Genomic DNA, 20,161 nt, shown 5'->3' with positions numbered 1-20,161 from the left:
CAAAAAAAAAAAAAAAAAAAGGCTAAAGCTTTGCTTAGTTTATAATTAAAGGAAAATTTTATTACTTTTTATGCTTTGATTATTTGACAATGATCCTCCTTTCTTCTTTTTTCAAGAGCGTATGCATCAGATTTCTGAAAATAGGACAAAGATTGTAGATTTACTTAAAAGACAAACATGTATTCATCTTCATTTATGCAAATATTACAAATACAATTTTGCTCAATAAAAAAATAAACGAATAGTAACAAAATAAGCCTGAGTTTATGGGACAGTTTAATATGAATTTTTATGTTATTGTATAATTTTCATTCTATGAAATACTCTAAATGAATTTATTTTATTTTATTTATTTATTTATTTTAAATGCTCGAAACATATTTTCGAACTTTGAAATAAATATTTAAATATTGGTGTGTTTTAATGAGAAATAAATTACAATTGTAAATGTATTTGACAGACAGTCTGAATTAATTCTTTTTTAATGCTTGTATGATTTTAAACAAACTTTAAATATATAATTTTAAATCAAATGATAATTAAAAAATCGTTTGATTTCGAAAAATATTATTTTCAAATCAAAACTCAAAAAGAAAAGAAAATCGTTTGATTTTTCGAAAATGTTATTTCCAAATGAAAACTCAAAAAGAAAAAAAATATATATTTTAATATTTTGCCTTGAAAGTGAATTCATTATCCTACTGCCTTTTTATTAAATTTAAAGATAATTTTTTAACTTTAATAAAAAGACTTATGCCGACAAATTTAAGGTTATTTATTCAAATGTCTTCTAGTCCTCCTGTAACTGAATTGGTCCCATTTGTTATTAAGCTGCTGATGTCATAAAAAGGAAAGGAATAAAAGCATCCATGAATTTTCGTCTGCTTCATTGTGACAGAAAGATTTGATTTGTCATGACCAAAACTTAAATGAGCAGCAAGTGTTTGACGAAATCAGTGACATCTTCAATGAAAATGTCCCTGGAACTATGCCTAATCTTGCTATTGCATCAGACGTCGATACTTTTTTTTTTTTCGCACTTGAGACACAATAAATGCCTTTACATGGATAATAATGTTAAATTGCCGAAACTGAAGTTAAATTTTTTTCTGTTCTTCCGAAAGACATCGGCATCACTTTAAGTGAAGAGAACTATTCTGAAAATAACTACTTCTGAGAAACTTATTATGCTTATACTCTTCAAATAAGAACCGTATCCTTGCCGGGCCTTTAACAAAATTTTTTTATAAAACATTTTGGCGTTCTTGTATCTTCTTGTATGTGATTATTTTAAGTTAAGAGAATTAAGTTAAGAGAACACAGCAGTCAGACGAAAAATAACATTTCCTTTAAAGTGTTGTGCACCATTTCTCGTGAAGTGACAAAATATGAGTAAAGGATATCTTGTTTATTGTTTTGAATATAAAATGGCTCACTGCCTGATACTTCCAGTATCTTTTGGTGTATTTCAATCCAAGTAAAGGCTGAGACTGACTATGATAAAGCACTGAAACGATTACAAATAGCTAAATCTTGAAATAAATCTGTAAAAATAGGGATGGTAAAATAAATTAAACTACTAAAGAATGTATAAATATTTTTATTCCCTTGTTGTATTTACTTTATTGCACACCGAGACTTATATTGTACTGCCAATCAAAAATATAATATTAGTCATTAGAAAGCTAAATATTTGAATTACTAGTTTAATTTTTCTTAAATAATAATTCATGATAATTTTTGTAACATTTCTCTTATTTAATTAATTTGATTTATTTTAGCTTTTTACAGATATTTATGTCCGTATATCAGTTTTGGATTTACTGTTTATTCTCAGATTCGAAATTCAAAGAATAACGAAGAATTCTGGAAATGTTTTCATCCTTCCGCGCCTCATCCCTTAGCAAAGTAGAATTGGCAAAAAGTGGTAGTCTTCGGTTACTGAAATGAACTGTATGCCTGTTCTCTCTCTCTATATATATATATGGCATTTATTTATCAAAAAAATTTTAATATATGTCAATTTTTAATGAGTTACTTTTCCATACTTTCCCTAATCCCAAACACAATTTTTTCAACGATATAAATACTACCATAAGGATGTCCGCACTGATCAAATCCCACTAAATAGTTTCTGGATAGTTAGAAAAACATTTTAAATAACAAAAAATTATATTTGAAGTTCGAATTGATAAGTATTTCTAGAAATTATTGCGTCGTCTAATTTTTAGAGAGTCGCCCAGTTTAATTAGTCATATTTAGAAAATTGTTCTTGACACATTGTTTCATTTTTTGAGCATTCGGATTTCTATTATGTTTCTGATAATTTTTTAAAATTTTTAATTCAAATTTATTTAAATACCAAAAATTTAATATTTATTCAATTTTATTCTTGTTTCCACCCTTAAATTATTATTTAAAAAATGCAATTCCTGTTCATATTTAAATTCCCCATATTTAGAAGTACTGTAAAATAAAATGTACAAATATTCATATCCTTACAACTGTACAAATATTCATATCCTTACAACTGTACAAATATTCATATCCTTACAACTGTACAAATATTCATATCCTTACAACTGTACAAATATTCATATCCTAATGAAGAAATATTAAACAGGCAGGGCAAAATACCCAAATAACGCAATCTATTAATGGTTCATTGTGCATAGCATTTTTTGTACTTCTTTCTATACAGCTACAAATTTCTTTGTAATTTTTATACAGATTTTTCAGTTGTTGTCAAATCTTAAACTTTTATATAAAAGGGATCAGTATAGTTTCAAAAAAAAATTTACTATTCATTTTCTTTAAATAATAGTTAAGTATAATAATTTTATTTCACCAAGATTTTAATTAAAAAAAATCATTTCTGTATTCTAATTTTCAACTTAAAAAAATACATATCCTTTGCTGTATGTTTTTTCCCCTCATTAAACCATAAACCAAAGAAAGCAGTTTATCCCTTTTTAAAAGAAATTAAAAATACCCCTTTTTGTCAATTACAATAAACTTTTCATCAAATTTTCTTACTTTTACTTCAAACTATCCCAGAAAATTGTTTTAAATAGCAAGTGATTTTATTTGATGCATTTGCACACAAAAATAGAGTAATCTGATCGGATATTCAATGAAGTAATTCAAATAATGTTTTAAAATGATAAATAATTTCTTAGAAACACAATTTCCTTTACAGCTTTGTTTTTTGTTGTTGTTAATGTGATATTGCGCTTTATCCAGGACAATGCACTTTTTCCTATTGGTACAAAATACTGCTTGGAATCTCTACGATATTCCAAATCAATTACAATATCGTGAAGATATTGTAACGATATTGTTGGTTATTTTATGCTAATAGGGAATGCATAACTTTTTAATAATAATTTAAAACATAAATCAATCAAAACAGTTTACCACTTTTCAAAACAAATCAAGAATACACTTTTGTGTCAATTACAAACAATTTTTCATCAAATTTTCTTACTTTTACTTCTAAATATGACGGAAAATTGTTTTAAATAGTAAGTAATTTTTGCTCAACAAAGGAGTAATCTGATAGGAGATTCAATGAAGTAATGCAAATAACGTTTTAAAATGATAAATGATTCCTTAGAAACACAATTTCCTTTACAGCTTAAAAAAAAATCTTTTTTTTTAAATGTGATATTGCGTTTTATGCAGGACAATACATTATTTCCTATTAATACAAAATACTGCACGGTACCTCTACGTTGTTCTAAATTCCGTACAATATCAGAAAGATATCGTAATAATATTGTTGGTCATTTTGTGCTAATAGAGAAATTCCGTACAATATCATATAGATATCGTAATAATATTGGTCATTTTGTGCTAATAGAGAAATTCCGTACAATATCATAAAGATATCGTAATAATATTGTTGGTCATTTTATACTAATAGGGAATGCATAACTTTTTAATAAAATACACAGTTTTTTTTGTAAAAGATGAATTTAAAGTTATTCAACAAATAATTTTGAGCTTAAACGCAAATTGTATCTTATTATAGGATGGAAATTAACTTATTATAGCAATTAAACACTTTGGCAGATTAATGCCGGCTAGTTAATGGCATTTATGTCCGTTATGAATTTGCATGAGGTTATTTTAAAATTGACTTCGTAATTCTATTCCAACTTAGATGGCGAATGTAACCTGTACTGCTCCCACCTCTCAACTTCCCATCCATACCAATCCCAAGGGCGTCGAATGCCATGCGTTATTAGTAAAGATGGCAACATTTGGGGATAGATTTTTGTAAAAATTATTTATTTATTTTCAAATTTCATTTTTAATCTAAGAGTTGTGCATATAGCTGAGTGCATTCTATAATTCGATTTAGAATGCATTTCAAACAACGCAAAAAAATATAGTGCTCATGTCATAAAACTATAAATTATTACTTTAGCTATCTTATCATGGCATAAAAAATGAAACTACATTTAGTAAGCAGTGGAAAGAGCGGTAGTATTAAGCAGCGTTCACACAAGGCCAACTATTACGCGCAATGGAAGGCCTCGCCTGCCTAAGGAACATCACGTGACTCAAACGGACACTGGCAAATGATTCTCATCGACACAACTATGTGCCATTGTTCCATTGCGGGTACGTGATCTTCCTGAAGTAGAAGAAATTTTTAAATGCCAAAAAAGGCTTAAAAATAATTTGTTTTGTATTATGATTTACAAGAAATAAACTAGGGAAATGGAGCTCATGATGTTGAAATAAACTGTGTTCGCTCTTTTTCTTTATTTGAACAAAAAAAAAAAAAAAAAGATATACCTATTAGCACAAATACCGAAACATTATTGTTGCAATATGTTCATGATATTGTGCTGAATTCAAAATACTGTGCAAAAGCGTGAAGATATCTAGAATATTATGGTGTAATAGAGTTGATTACTTTAATTAGCTTTTAATTCGACGGAAATCATTGAAATATTTACAAAAATTCAAATTCTGTGTTGTGAAAGACTCGGAAAATAATCATATAATAACGAGAAATTTTCTTATATTTTTCGATATTTTTTTCTTTTTTTACAATTTTCTCTCGAAATATCAAAAACAACTAACTTTATTTATCATTGAAAACTCATTATTCCAATTGAAGTTGATTAAAATCATTGATCATAACAGTTTCCTTTCTGAATCGTTTTTGTTGGTTCATCATTTAAAGTTGTGATGCTAAAACATAACCCGCCCCTTCTCAAAGAAACATTGCAAACATGGTGTTCAATAAATTGCATACTTTTCCACTAAAGCAACATTACTTCTTCCGAAGACTTCGATCCGCATACCGTTCCCAAGGAAAGAATATTCCACGAAATAGACGAAAGGAGATTAGTTGAACGGAACGAAAAACGTTCTTATTAGCCAAATCGATTCTATGGTTCATTTTGCCTATTTGGATCCACATCACGTATCGCAATGAAAGGCACATCACTACAATCTGTTTACATTTGAATTACGAGGTAGATTTTGGGGGATTTTTCTTGAGCTGTTACTAAATATGAATATCTGAAAACTAATTTTTGTAGAATAAGGAATGACTGACATTAAGAATCGGGAAATCTGTTTCAAAAATTAAATGAAAAATACTCAAATGTAAGGATTTTATGCAAAGGCACACAATATCAGAGGGTATCAAAACTACGTACCGTACATTGCATAGTGTTGATAAATTTTCTATTTACCATATACTGCCTTGTAAGGTATTCAATCATTCACATTTTATTTGCCTTTAAATTTAGCATGGGTTTTTTTTATCATTTAGTATATTTTACTCCTTTTTCAGATATTGCAATTTGTAAAGATATTGTATTTTTATTATTCTCATGTCTCATTTTAGATTTTTAATACAATAAAAATGTGGGTTTGTTGTGAAATAAATTTTTGTAAGCAAATCAAAGTAACTTGTACTTTTTGACCTACAATGATATTCATTTTGGTTAAAAGTAATGTATATCTGTAATTTTTCTTTCCTGTGACTATGAAATTTCAGATTTATAATAGATTTCATGCAATTAAACCTAATGTAAGTGTCCATATTACTTTTATGTAATCTGGTACCAATTTAATAGGATTCGAGAATTTCAATGAATATACTTCACCAATTATTATCTGTTCCTAGGAAGATGTCAACCTTTACATTGAAAAAATTGTCAGTTACAATGCACGAATTATGTTTTGTGTTATTTTTTATGTCAGGATCGTAAGGTTACAAAGCTATTATTTAAGAATAAAATTGTGCAATGTAAGTTAAAGTGATGTCGATAAATCCATTTAATTATTATATTATTTCAAAGTTGTAAAATACCAGTAAAAAAAATTTCTTTTGAAATACAGCTTCACATTGTAGAGTCCCTTTATAAATCATAAAAGCAGTAGCGAAAATCTACATCATGAGAATTTAGCTTAAAATTAATCAAATAATAAGCTGAAAAAAACTAGCAATAGCCCATTCATGCTTACAAAATCAGATGAAAACAAAGGTAATCTTATTTCTGAATTTGAGAATATTATATTTGTGCAATCTCAGTTGAACAACTTAAATGTTAATGCTATTCCATTTCTGAATGCTTGCCAATAGTTGACATTCTTTTTTTCTAGATCTTTTTGCTAATTTAATATTGCCTTTCTGAAATATGCCTAATGTGGATACTTGCAATTTATGAATATTTCATTAATTGTATTTATTTAAAAAAGAACAAAAATGGTGCATTTATTTTTTAAATGTTATATTCTCTGAGAAAACATAATCTTTGAATTAATTTCATTTTCATTTACTTGCACTTAAAAATTTTAAATCATAAATGTATTGTAATTAAAAGTATTTTTTTTATTACTATATTGTTAACATATAGCTCTACATTTCAATTTAAATGCACACTTTCATAATCTGTTTAAAAAAAAGCATTTTCCTTTAGTTATCTAGTTTATAAATCTTGTTTTGATCAACAATCTTTGTAAATGAAATAGGCTTTCTTCTTTTTAAAGAATGAAATGTATATCAGTACTTCTGAAAACCTTAAGCATATTTTAACTTCTCTGGACAAATAATATACTAAGATATCAGTAGGGTAAAACTTGAAATTGGTTCTAACCCCCTCTCCCTTTCAAAAATGCATCCTCCATTTTATGGTTTATGAATCAGAAATGTTATTTGATTCTTCCAAAATGTTTTTATCAAACTATAATTTTGTATTACATGAATACAAAAGTTTAATTTTTATATTATACTAAATTAAACATTGCTCTAATAAGTTTTAAATCTTTTTCAGGTATTTTAAGATTTAATGATTAATTTATTTTAAAATAAAGAATATAACTACACTTCATTAAAGTTTCATAGGATTTTTTTTATAATCATTGATAAATTTATATTCAGAAGAATGAAAATGTTTCTTTACCTATTATTATAAAGTTGAAATTCAATTGAAAAGTCTATGAAATATAATTTTAAACATTTATATCACTAACTGCAAAGCTGATATCCATAGTTTCCATAAATAAAATGAATTCACTTTTATCACATATTTTATATTAAGTTTACTAAGAAAACAATTTAAAAATATCTTAAATCAGGATTCTTACATTCACACAATTCTCATTATTTTCAAATAATGAAAACTTTTATCTAAGCATTGTTTACTGTTAAAAGTATCTTTTACTGTTCTTGTTATAAATTATATACTGTCTACACTTTTTTCTCTAGTCATTGATATGTTTTGAGAAATTAAACATGTTATGGAACTAACTTCTTTTATTATTTTTTTCTAAATGGTTTTAAAAATATAAATCTTTCTACAAGCATTAATTGATTTAAATTATTCATATCTTGATATTCAATCCTATCTAAGGAGAATGAAATCTTTTTTTCTTCATCTGGCATATAAAGTGTGATGTCCCTTAATGTTAATAATTCTTTAAAAACATGAAGAAGAAAAACCAATTGTATTTATCTTTAATTTTTACATTTAAAATTTGAAAAGTATTTTGTTTATTATCAAAAGTGAATATTTAACCAAAGAATATTCACTATTTGGTCAAATCATGATCTTTTATATCTGTTTTTAATACTTTAAATTTTTATGAGAGACCTTACGTTCATTCATGAATTGAATTAGTATATTTTTCTTAATTACTATTTTATTTTTAAAAGAATATGCTAAATACATTTTGGTAATTTTTATAGTAAAATATACTGTCCATCTCCTAGTTTTAAATTTATCAAATAACCACAAAATTTTTATCGGGACTTTAAAGTTTTTTAAAATTATGTAATAATTTTATTGGACTTCTCATTTAAATGTAAAAATTTTAAAAATATATATGAATTTAATGATATATATTTTCACTATACATTGAAAAAAAGGTGCAAAATAATCTTTTTTTTTTTTTTTTTTTTGTATACTGAGCTGTTTTATTTTATTCATAAATTTTTGTACTTTTGTATTTGCATTTTTGTCACCTTAAATAACTCTTATATTCTAGAATTAATATTTTGCTTTTTCCTTACAGAAATACAGATGTATTTTTGGCAGAATTTTATCTTTGTGTATGTGTTGGTATAACTGAAAAAAGGAAAGCTTGTTTTGTAATTTCAGCAAGGATTCAGAAAAAGTCGACTGGTGCAGTTCCCACTGCCCCCATTGCTTAGCAGTGCTTCATGATATATATACTGAGCATAAGTAAGAGTTATTCATTGCTGGAATTTTTTATTGTTCAGGTTTTTAATTTTAACAAGCTGCAGTGCTTTGAGGGAGAACAAACTGTTTTCTTTTCTTAACTGTGATTACAGAATGCAATTAATAAACTGCATAATATGCATTCATTATAAATCATGTATTATCTGAAATAAAAGTTTGATTAATGTTGTAAAATAAATTAATAAATAATGTTTTGAAATGATGTAGCTAGTGGCAGAGTTCTATGGTCCTAGTGGTGAGCCCTCACATCTTTCCACCCTGTATAAAAACATAAGTGTACTAAATTTCAAGTTAAGATTTATTCTTTAACTTAAAATTCTTAATATTTCCAAACTAAAAATAGCAAAGTGGGCTATTCAAAATAAATATTGAAAATCATTAAATCTCTATCTTTTTAGAAGATTTACTATTAAATGCAGCATATAATATTTCCCTGTTTTTACACCTATTCATTTGACAATTGATATTTCGTAAATGTGTAAATATTGGATGTTATTTATTGTCTCATGAAAATAATCAATAGATATGCTGTATTTATATATATATAAAGCTTATATATGTGGGTGTTAGCAATACATGAAAATCAATTATATTTTATATTATGTTTATATATTTTTATTTATTATGTTTATTTACAGACACATGTGAAATGTATTTATTTATGGATACATTATTATGGCTGTAATATAAAATATATTTTTAAAAGTGGGATGAAAATTTGGGGGGGGGGAAACAAACATTGTAAGCAGATTACATTATTGAATAAGTAATTTTTTTAGACATGATCATGTTTACAGACATATTATATGCAAATTGTGACATGCATAGTGAAAAATCTATTCAAAATGCTATAGAGCAGATTGTTGAATTTAGAGTTATTATATTCCACATGTAATTACTTCCTGTATGGTCTATAAAAAAAGGGCTATCAAAATTTTAAATCAACCAAATAATTAAATATCCATCAAAGTTTTTCTATTTTCTTCAATTATTTTGGACTTAGTGTACAAAAATAATTTTTGCAACACTTTAAAAGTAAGAAATAAACTTTTCAATAATACCAATTTTATTTTCATACTTTTTTTTTCTTTAACTTTAATAATCTCCATGTTCCAAATCTCCTTAAATCCAAAAATCGCATTTTTGGCATTATGTCTGTATGTGAACAGAAAACTCAAAAATGTTTTCTGTTGCTTGGATAAAATTTGGTATATGGAATTGCAATCAAATTTGTAGATTTTTATCAAATTTTGAAAGAATTCTACTCGGAGGAAGTCTGAATGGCTGGCTGTTAGCAAGTGAGCTCGATGACTACAAAATGTGAAGACCTAGGGAGATAAAATTTGGTACACAGGTTTAGCACCTAAAATATAGATACTTTTCAAATTTTCAAACCACTTCGTTATAATGGTTGACCATCTGTCATTCTGTACTTTCGCTTATATGTAAATGCAATGAAATTTGGTACATGATCTTTTGACTAAAACTAGCTTGTTGCAAAACTTTCGTTACATACCTCCATAATACATATAAATTTTAGATTCATTTCAGAGGTCTATATTTTTTAACTAATATTTGCTTGTTTTATGCTAGACATTCATAGCCTTTCCCAAGGTCTACAATTTTATATGGAAGACGGTTCGAAGAAGGCTATATTGGACAGTATGCAAGAACTTTATAGCGACACCACTCCCTCTGGTTAAGATTAAAGTATGTATGCTAATGTCTGTTTAATAATAGTTTATTGAGTATCATTTAATTAATTAAAAAAACTTCAGTTATTGTTTGATTCTTTTAACTCTGCCAACATTTTCAAACAATACTCTTGTCATCTGCTCATGAACAGAATGTCAGCAGGCGTTTACTCTTTGCATTATTCAACAAATCTTAACTTAATCTAAAATAAAGAATTGCCCCTTTTTTTTGTATTTATACATAGTTAAATATTTTTTAATTGCATTTGACAGTTTAAAGAAATTATGCATAATTATTAAATATACATGTAATAATTTTAATAAATAAAGAATATCCATGAATTAGAAGAGTTTCAATTAAAAAAATCTGATGAATAATTAAATTTTAATGAAAAAGCATTATAAACACTTTAAATACATTAATACAATTCATATCTTGGGTGTTGAAAAATTTTTTATATTATGTTTCATCACTGCTTTTTTGGCTGAATACACTGTTAAGTCTTCTAATGAATTAATGCAGACATAATATTACAGTGTTTTCAGAACCTTTATAATTCTGCAGATCGATTCATCTTTTTTTTAATTTTATAATCCTGTAATATTTTAAATATCTCAAGCACTTTTTACATAAAGCTATTCACTTTATTATTCATTAAATCCTACTTGTTTTACTTCTTTGTGTTTATGTTCAGTTAAATTCAATATTTTATGAAATATAGCTTTTTTTTTTGTTCCAAATCTAGTTACATCCGATTGATGGCATTAAAAAATTATTTTCTCATATTTATTGGAGACAGAAGGATACAATCGTCAATTTAAAAAAAAAAAAAAAAAAAAAAAAAGAACACCTCGGTAAATTTTTGACTTCTTATTGTATCGTTACAAATTTGATGTCGACGGAAATAGCTGAAAGGGACAGGCATGTTCTAAACAACAAACTGATTGACTAAGTAAATTAACTAATGTCTCGAAATTTTTTCTCTTAAGAAAAAAGCAAGATATTTGTTGTCATAAAATTAACCTTTCAATAAAATTTTATGGAATTCTGATGGTAATGTTGAAAATTATAGGGTTTTGAAAAATGACACTTCCAATGTTAAAAGAATCTTATGAACTTTCAGTAATGTTTCGGAAATTATTATATATTTCTCAAAGAATTCTTTCATTCACTTAAAAAAAAGCTGTCGTATTACATAAAATCACGAAATAAATGCATAAATAATATGAATTCAATTTTTGAAAATGGAATTTAAGTATAAATGTTAGAAAACATGAATTGTAACATAGTAAAATTTTTGATAAGAGCATGCTAAAATGTAGAATTTCAAAAAATTGTGCCCATACCCAAAATAGTTCTTGAAATATTCATAATAATTGTAAAATTCCCACAATCGATTTGCAACATCCACTTTTTGAGGGACCGTATATTAAATTTATTTGTATTATAGATCTAATTTTTATGAAGCACGAGCTTTAACGGTCATTCAATATCTCAATTAGGTAAATATTAATTTTTAGATCAGACGATTTAAAATGCAACTTTAATTTTGCTTTCTTTTAAAACATTTGATTCCCCCCCCCCCCACTCAGACAATATAAAATTTGATTGCATTACAAATTGACCTAGAAATGCTTAATTAATTTTTACTCTAGAGAGAAATTGAAGATCCAAGGAACTCTTTGCCAATTTTTACTATTCTGTAAATTAATTAATACTCCAATAAGGCAATTAATTAGCACCTATTATTTATATACTCATTGAGCACTCATTCATAAATTTTTTTAATTAGCTGAAAGATATTTTCAAAACATAGATTCCCTCAGAGTTACTGAATATTCTCTTCTTTATGACTGTGTTTATGAAAAAACATAGTTTCAAACCTCTAATTCGAAAAATTGTAGCATGTTAATGTGTTTGACACGATTTGTTTTTATTTATGTTGATTGCACCAGGCATTGAGTAACTGAAAGAATGTCAATCACTCTTACAATAGCCGGGTTTTTTTTTTTTTTTTTTTGTATTTTAATGAATGATTTTTACAAATCTCATTACCAGTTAGCAGTTATCTGATTCACCAGTTATATTGATTACATGAGCCATTGAGTAATAGAAAGAATGTCAGTCACTGTTTTTATTTATTTATTTTTTGTATTTTAATAAATGATTTTTACAAACCTCATCACCAGTTTATAGACAACATGCCAATCAATAAATATATAACATGTTAAAAAATACTTAAAAGTAACATTTAGTTCACCATGATTTTTCTAAGAACTTAGGATTTTAAACTTCATGATTTTTTTCATATGCTATAAAACATGCTTCTGCTAAGCTACTTCGTTTATTGAATTCAATCCAATATACCTTTTTTCATCCGACTGATTGAATCAAAAGTTCGATAAAGATTAATTAAATGTCATAACTTATCTAATCTTCTTCTAATAGAATTGAAATTTAAAAATTTGACACAGATATACAAGTCTGATGATTAAGCTTGTATAACATTTCATTCATCTAACCCTTTTTATATTTATTGTGTTTTCACACATTTAAGTGGTAAGATAGACTTTTTTTAAACGATTTCATTTAAAATTTAATTCAAATTAATGAGTTTGATGTATAAAAAAAGTATAACAAATCTCATCTGTCTAACACATTCTATTTTTTGAGTTAGCTTATTTGTAGACAGATCGATGCAGTTCAAATATGCGGTTTTTTTTTTTCTTCCGAACTCGGAGTTGCCTGAAATATGAATACTTACTGAAATATAGAAGTAAATTTACAATACGATTGAAACAGCTCTTTACTCTGTTTTAGTAGTTAATAAACAAGTAAAAAATGTTTATTCTAATTTTATTTTATCACTATACTATCGTGCAGTTCTCTAAACAGATAAGTTGAATTTCATACTGCTAACTAACTTTCACTTCCATTGTATTTTCTTAACAGATTTATCTATTATTCTAGTATTAACAGTTAAATCTTTAAATATTTAACATTTGCTTAAAACATGAAATAACTAAAGTATTGCTGAACTTTAAGTAAAAAATCATATGTATAATATTTTTCTTTTAGTAAAACACTCATCTGAAGAATTAACAATCATCTCAGCTTGAAAATAAAATTCCCTGCTTTTAATAAGCCTCAATAATTTATTTGATTTAAAAATGTCTTTACGGTATTCGCTTCTCGCCAATTAGCGATTAAAAAGAAACTTGTGCAGGTTGAAGGATCAGAAGGTTGCGTGTTCAAATCACGTCCGGGTCACCAATGTGCAGGTTGAAGGTTCGAACTCGCAACGTTAGGGTTCGTAGCCGAGTAACAAAGCCACTAGACAAAATTGTACACTCTTCTCCGGAAGTTGTTAACTGGCTTATAATGTTACCACCACAAACTGATATAAACAAAGCGTTCCATAAAAATTAATATAATGTTAATCTATAAGGACTTGATCAACTAAAAAGGCTAAGAGATTGATGGATTTTAAAAGTAAGGGGAATGCTTCAATATTTAAATAAATATGTGCGGGTTGTGGTTCGAACTCGCAACGTTAGGGTTCGTAGCCGAGTAACAAAGCCACTAGACAAAAGTGTACACTCTTCTCCGGAAGTTGTTAACTGGCTTATAATGTTACCACCACAAATACTAAAAAATATTTATATTTTAAAAATCGTACTCATGTTAAGGTTAAATCTGAACTGTGTCATTTATTCTTCCGCTATTCCTGTGAATAAAAACGCGAAAAGTCTTATTTTGCTGTTAACAAGCTGAGATTTACTTAATATATAGTCCCTGTTGGATTAACTATTTTTAGATGGAACTACAGCAAACAAAAATATATCTCAAAAATGACTACGAATTTCTTAACGAAATTTGAATAAAAAGGCCTTCTGAATTGAATTATTAAAAAATCTCGGTTTCCATAATGGAAAAATTTCGAGATCGTATTAATTAACTATGTTGATGAAATTGGTAAACCAGTTTCTTTATCTTAGCAAATTTGTCTCTTTAAGCCACTTCCATCGAAACCGATTTTTTGAAGATGCGATAATACATAAGAAAGCTATAGAGGTATTCCATTTTTTTGTTGTTGTTGATGATGATGACTTTACCAGTATATTAATTAATAAATAAATTAGTTGTGAAAACAGTTTTTGAAATTGTAGGTTTTGATTTCAAAATAAGCAAATTAAATATAAATTACAGACGTCATTTTAACATTACATTAGATAAAAATTCACGTAATCTAAAAAAAAAATGAATTTATAGCAGATTTCTATAAAAATGATTGAATTAACCAAATTTCACTTTTTCAAATTTCTTGTTTTAATTTATCTTTCAAGTTTACTTAGCTAACGGCTGGTGTCTAAAATCAGGGTGTTATTGTGAATCAATTTAATGACTGTTCTTTTGTGTGTGTGTCTTTTTAATTCTTGTTAATGGAGCATGTTATACATTTTCTATGAAATATCGCCAAATATAGTGCAGAGCCATGTGAAAGGCATTGCTTAACTGCCAATTTTGCATTATAATTTACATTATTTGGGGTAATTATGATGAGAAAAGTAGTCACAAAAAATGAATTGCATTGCCTGCCTGCATTTATTCATTACACATAAATTTGTGCTGAACTAGAATATTGGGACACATATTAATTACCTGTGCATTGCTGTTTTTTAAATATTTGTATTTGGTGTTTTTTAAATCAACTGTGTGAAAGCTGTAAATGGTATTAAGTAAAATTTTCTATTTTCAGATTTCTTGGCTACTGCATCGACTATTTTGACGGGAGTGATTTAAAATCAAAATAAGTTTTGCATACATTAAAAAAATGCCAATCCATGGCCTTTAAAATACTTTTACGAATGATACTTCCGTTTTCCTAAAAGCATTAACTAAAAATTATTAAAATTCCAGATATTTTTCAGTATGAATGTCACTCAGATTGTGCAAGAGGCTGAAATAGTCCCTGAAACATGTGTTACAGAAGAGAATACTCCTTCCAGCGTGCCTAACAAACATTTTCAGTGTGATGTCTGTGGCAAATCTTTTCAAAGAAAGATTGCTTTCACCAAACACTGCAAGATTCATACCAATCGTCGATCTTTCAAATGTGATGTTTGCGGTAAAGCGTTCGGTCTAAAATATAGCTTAAATAGACATAATCTGGTCCACACGAAAGAGAAACCTTACAAATGTGATATTTGTGGTAAAGCTTTTGGTTATAAATTTGCTTATGATTATCATTATCTTATCCACACAAATGAGAAACCCTATAAATGTCATGTTTGTGATACACAATTTCGTGCAAAAGAAATCTTAAAAGTACATTATCGCATTCATACTAAAGAGAAACCTTATGTTTGTGATGTGTGTGGAAAATCATTCAGCACTGGTGATAAATTGAAAATTCACCATCGTACTCACGCAAATGAACTTGATACCAAAAGTACGCTTGATTGTTACAAATGTGACATTTGTGGAAAATCTTTTCGGAAAGAAAATAACTTCAAAACACATTATAATCTTCATGCAAGTGGACAATCTAAAAAATCAGTTCAGAAGTGTGTTGTCTGCGATAAATTCTTAATTGGAAAATCTACCTTAAAAGCTCATTATCGCATTCACACAGGTGAGAAACCCTACACGTGTGATATTTGTGGCAATGCTTTTCGCTTGCGTTCTACATTAAAGAAACATTATCGTGTTCACACCAATGTGAAGCCTTATGTGTGTGATATTTGTGGTAAAGCATTTAGTCGTAAAATTACTTACGATTATCATTATCTTATTATCCACACAGATGAGAAACCCTATAAATGTGATGTTTGTGGTAAACAGTTTCGTGGAAAAAACACCTTAAAAATACATTATCGCATTCATACTAATGAGAAACCTTATGTTTGTAATGTGTGTGGAGAATCTTTCCCCTGCAACAAAAAATTGAAAAGGCATTATCGTACTCACGCAAATAAACCTAATTCCACGAGTAAGCTTGAACCTAATTCCACGAGTAAACTTGAACCTAATTTCACGAGTAAGCTTGAACCTAATTCCACGAGTAAACTTGAACCTAATTTCACGAGTAAGCTTGATTCTTTCAAGTGTAACATTTGTGGAATATCTATTCAGGAAGAGAGTGATTTTACAACACATTATCATCTTCATTCCAATGGACAAAATAGATATTCTCCCTACGAGTGTGTTTTCTGTGATAAATTCTTTAATAGAAAATGTATCTTAGAAGTTCATTATCGTATTCACACAGGTGAGGAACCCTACACGTGTGATGTGTGTGGCAGGGCTTTTCGAACAAAAGGTATATTAAGTAGACATTATCGTATTCACAACAATTAGAAGTCTTATGTATGTGTGGCGAATCTTTCGCTCTCCGTACTAAACAGAAAATACATTATTGTATTCATTCAAAGGAGAGTGCTTTTAAATATAGTTAGTGTAATTAGCTCTTTTTATGTAAACAAAACAGACATTCATTCACACATAGAAAAGAAAACTTTTGCATGTGATGTGTGGCAAGACATTTTCTCTAGCTGCCAAATTAACACAGCATTATAGTCGTCACAATAAAAACTTTTTATGTGACGTTTATGGTGAGGTATTTTCACGAGAACCCTTCTTAATTCAGCATTATTGTGGCCACACAAAAAGAAAAACCTTTTGAATGCAATGTTTGTAATAAAGTATTTTCTTGAAAATGTATTTTAATTTGACATCAACTGACTCATACGAATGAAAAGCCATCTAAATGCGAACATATGGTAAATAATTTTCTCACTATTCTTGTTTATACCACCATCTTCGTGTTTATACGAATGAAAAACCTTTTATGTGTAACATATATGCTAAAGCCTTTCTTGACAAGCCCAGGTTAATGAAACGTTATAGTAATCACTCGAATGACAAATGTTTTATAATGAAGTATTTTCTAGTACAGTAGACTCCCGATTATCCGCGGGCGGCTTATCCGCGTCTGCCGCACAAAGTTTTTTTTTTTTTTTTTGATTTTAAGCAAAGAGAAAATGCTTCCAAAGTAAGAAGCAAACACAAATGACTGATTTCTTCAAAAAGGTGTAGTTTTACAGTTATGCTTTTGTAATTACATAATACATACAGTATTAAAACAGTACATATGTATTAATTTTTCTGTGTATCCTTGATGCCTCTCGTAAGTACAAAGCACTTTTCTGTTTTCATTAACAAAATGCATTTTATGTTAGTTTTGAGTGATATACTAAAATATTAAGCGTTAGTTAAACATTTCCTGCTGTTTATTTTACGTTTTATTGTACATAAAACGTTTTTTCAAAGTTGGAATGACTGTTTTCTCTTTTGCTATACCCGTTTTTAGCTTTTTTCGGATTATCCGCGATTTTTGTTATCCGCGGAGGCCGCGCCACCCAATTCCGTGGATAATCGGGAGTGTACTGTAAATATCGTTTGGTTCAACGTAAGTCATACAAATGGAAAGTGTGTGTTAAAGAGTTTACCCAAAATTCAAACTTAAATCACCATCTTCGTATCCATGGAAATGAAATACCTGTTTCTTGTGATGCTTGTGGCAAGGTATTTACGGCTCAATATCATTTAGATGGACATAAATGTAGGTACTATTAAACATCAAAAAGTTGATGCTTATGATGAAGCAGTTTCTTAAAAATGTTTTTAACTTAACATATATTAATTTGGGGGGGGGGTATCTTTTTTTCCCCTCTCTTTTTCACTGCTCCATAAATACTTTAAGTCGTTAAATGCCGGGAGGGGGGGGCGGATCACCGATAACCGGCGTTTTTCCATGGTTGTGGCTCTTTAGGAACCATCGATGACCGGCGCGACAAGATTTATAGAAATGCATAACTTAATCAAATGTTAATATAAAATTTTCATTATTACTATTCTTTACTGCATTAGCTTGAAAAAATTAATGCAGTATAAAACATAATAATATCTTTATTTATACTTAAAGAATGAGCCGATTACTCGCGCTCCTTGCGATGTGTCATATTGAAGCAGTTCAAAGAAAAAGTCAGCCAAAACAGACTTTACAATATGTCATTTCTTTTCCAGTACAGTTTTTTGCAATTGTGCTCCTTAGTGGTTTTGATTTTTTTCAAAACACATTTTGCAGACTCATGGTACGTTTCCCATTATTTCTTTTAATTCGTGCTGTGGTTTTCTCTGCATGCTTTTACGTGGAAAATGGCAAACCTCAGTTTCAGTATCATAACATTTTGTTAACATGTAGAAGCCCTCCGTGACCGGCAATCAGCTATGGTGCAGTGGATATCATGGTGACTCCCATTAAATAAATTCATAAAGCTTGATTATGCACTATAACATATCTGTTATTGATAATGTTTCAATATTATGCGATCTCATTATAAACACCTCATCACGATGCCAGAACAAACTCTGTAAAAAATCGCTCTCATTCAACGAATTAATTGTAATCAGTCAATTCTATGAGTTAATTCTAATCAGCCAATTCTATGAGTTAATTCTAATTAGTCAATTCTATGAGTTAATTCTAATCAGTCAATTCTACAAGTTAATTCTACAAGTTAATTCTAATCAGTCAATTCTTGCTTTTATTCAGTAATGTGAATTAAAGTTGTTAATTAGTGTTGCACATTCTTTTTGTTGTATTATTTAATCTTATCTATATGTGCTTTATCCAGACAGGCATGTGTGAAAAATGTATTTATTTAATCTATTTCGATTTCTTGTTCTACTTCAATTATTGTGGATTAATAGACTCTAATCATTGATGTTATAATTTAAGAAATTTTTGAATGCTTTCTGTTGTTTTTTTTTTTTTTAGTAGTAAATTTTCAGAATTGGACATGACAAGAAAGATAACATGTGCTTCCAATGTTTTCGATTTTCTTTACTTTTTGAGTGAAATGATGCGTTTTTAGATGTTTTAACCTGCAGAGAAACAAATTATGGAATAAAAAGTTTTGCTCCTGTATTCTGTGGTTTAACTGTGTTTGAAAAAAAAAAAAAAAAAAAAAAAAAAAACTTAGCACAATTGAACATTATGATATTAATAAAAGTTATACGAAGTTTCCTTTATGAACGACAAAAAGTTGCTATTGGAAAAGAAACTGCTGCTATTTTATTTTTTTCCTTAAATAAACGCATTCATAACTAGAATCCTCTGTTATTGTTAATATTTATTGAAACTATTTTTTAAATGCCAATAATTATTTAAATTATTATGTTATTTACTAATCTGCTGTTGCTATTTATTTTATTAATTATTTATTATTGGTTGAAACTGTAAAGTATTAAAAATCAATCTTTATTGCTAATTTTAGTTCCAAAACTTTTTTTTTTCAGATGTTTTTAAGGTATTTAATTTTCATTGTGTTTGTATCGTGTTCACCAAATTACATTGTTTATATATATATATATATATATATATATATATATATATATATATATATATATATATATATATATATATATATATATATATATATATATATATATTTGTGCCGGGTTTACACTCGGCCAGTTATAAGACGACCAGTAGGCAGCGCATGCGTAGAAAGGAACTGATTCATGTTTGTCACAATTTCATAAGATAGATTCAGACATTCCATGCTTGACTATAAATTACCGTTTTGGAGTCCCTGAATTTTTCTTTTTCACTGCGTATCATTTTAAAATGATGGATATTTACACAAAGAAACATTGTAAAAGTGGGG

The 20,161-nt window shown here is 27.8% G+C and overlaps 1 protein-coding gene across 4 annotated transcripts; it reads left to right on the top strand.

The window, feature by feature from the left end:
* Window positions 1-5,422: 5,422 nt before the first annotated feature.
* On the top strand, window positions 5,423-19,419 carry LOC129989082 (zinc finger protein 761-like). Of its 4 annotated transcripts, none has more exons than XM_056097406.1 (4): window positions 5,423-5,495; window positions 8,545-8,714; window positions 10,326-10,442; window positions 15,187-19,419. In XM_056097406.1, exon 4 carries the CDS (start codon window positions 15,360-15,362, stop codon window positions 16,785-16,787), a length of 1,428 nt encoding a protein of 475 aa, XP_055953381.1. In that variant the 5' UTR covers window positions 5,423-5,495; window positions 8,545-8,714; window positions 10,326-10,442; window positions 15,187-15,359; the 3' UTR covers window positions 16,788-19,419. The 4 variants fall into 4 exon arrangements, with proteins under 4 accessions (XP_055953381.1, XP_055953379.1, XP_055953378.1 ...); XM_056097404.1 differs by having other exon boundaries at window positions 5,468-5,730; XM_056097403.1 differs by having other exon boundaries at window positions 5,468-5,735.
* The last annotated feature ends 742 nt before the right edge of the window (window positions 19,420-20,161 follow it).

This window comes from Argiope bruennichi, chromosome 10, assembly GCF_947563725.1.
Source record: "Argiope bruennichi chromosome 10, qqArgBrue1.1, whole genome shotgun sequence".
NCBI classification, from domain to species: Eukaryota; Metazoa; Arthropoda; class Arachnida; order Araneae; family Araneidae; genus Argiope; species Argiope bruennichi.
Note: the sequence above shows the minus strand (reverse complement) of the source record. Positions and strands in the feature narration are given on the sequence as shown.

What these genes read in the sequence shown, in the direction of transcription:
- LOC129989082 (XM_056097406.1), top strand. Translation starts at nt 15,360, where the DNA reads ATGAATGTCACTCAGATTGTGCAAGAGGCTGAAATAGTCCCTGAAACA.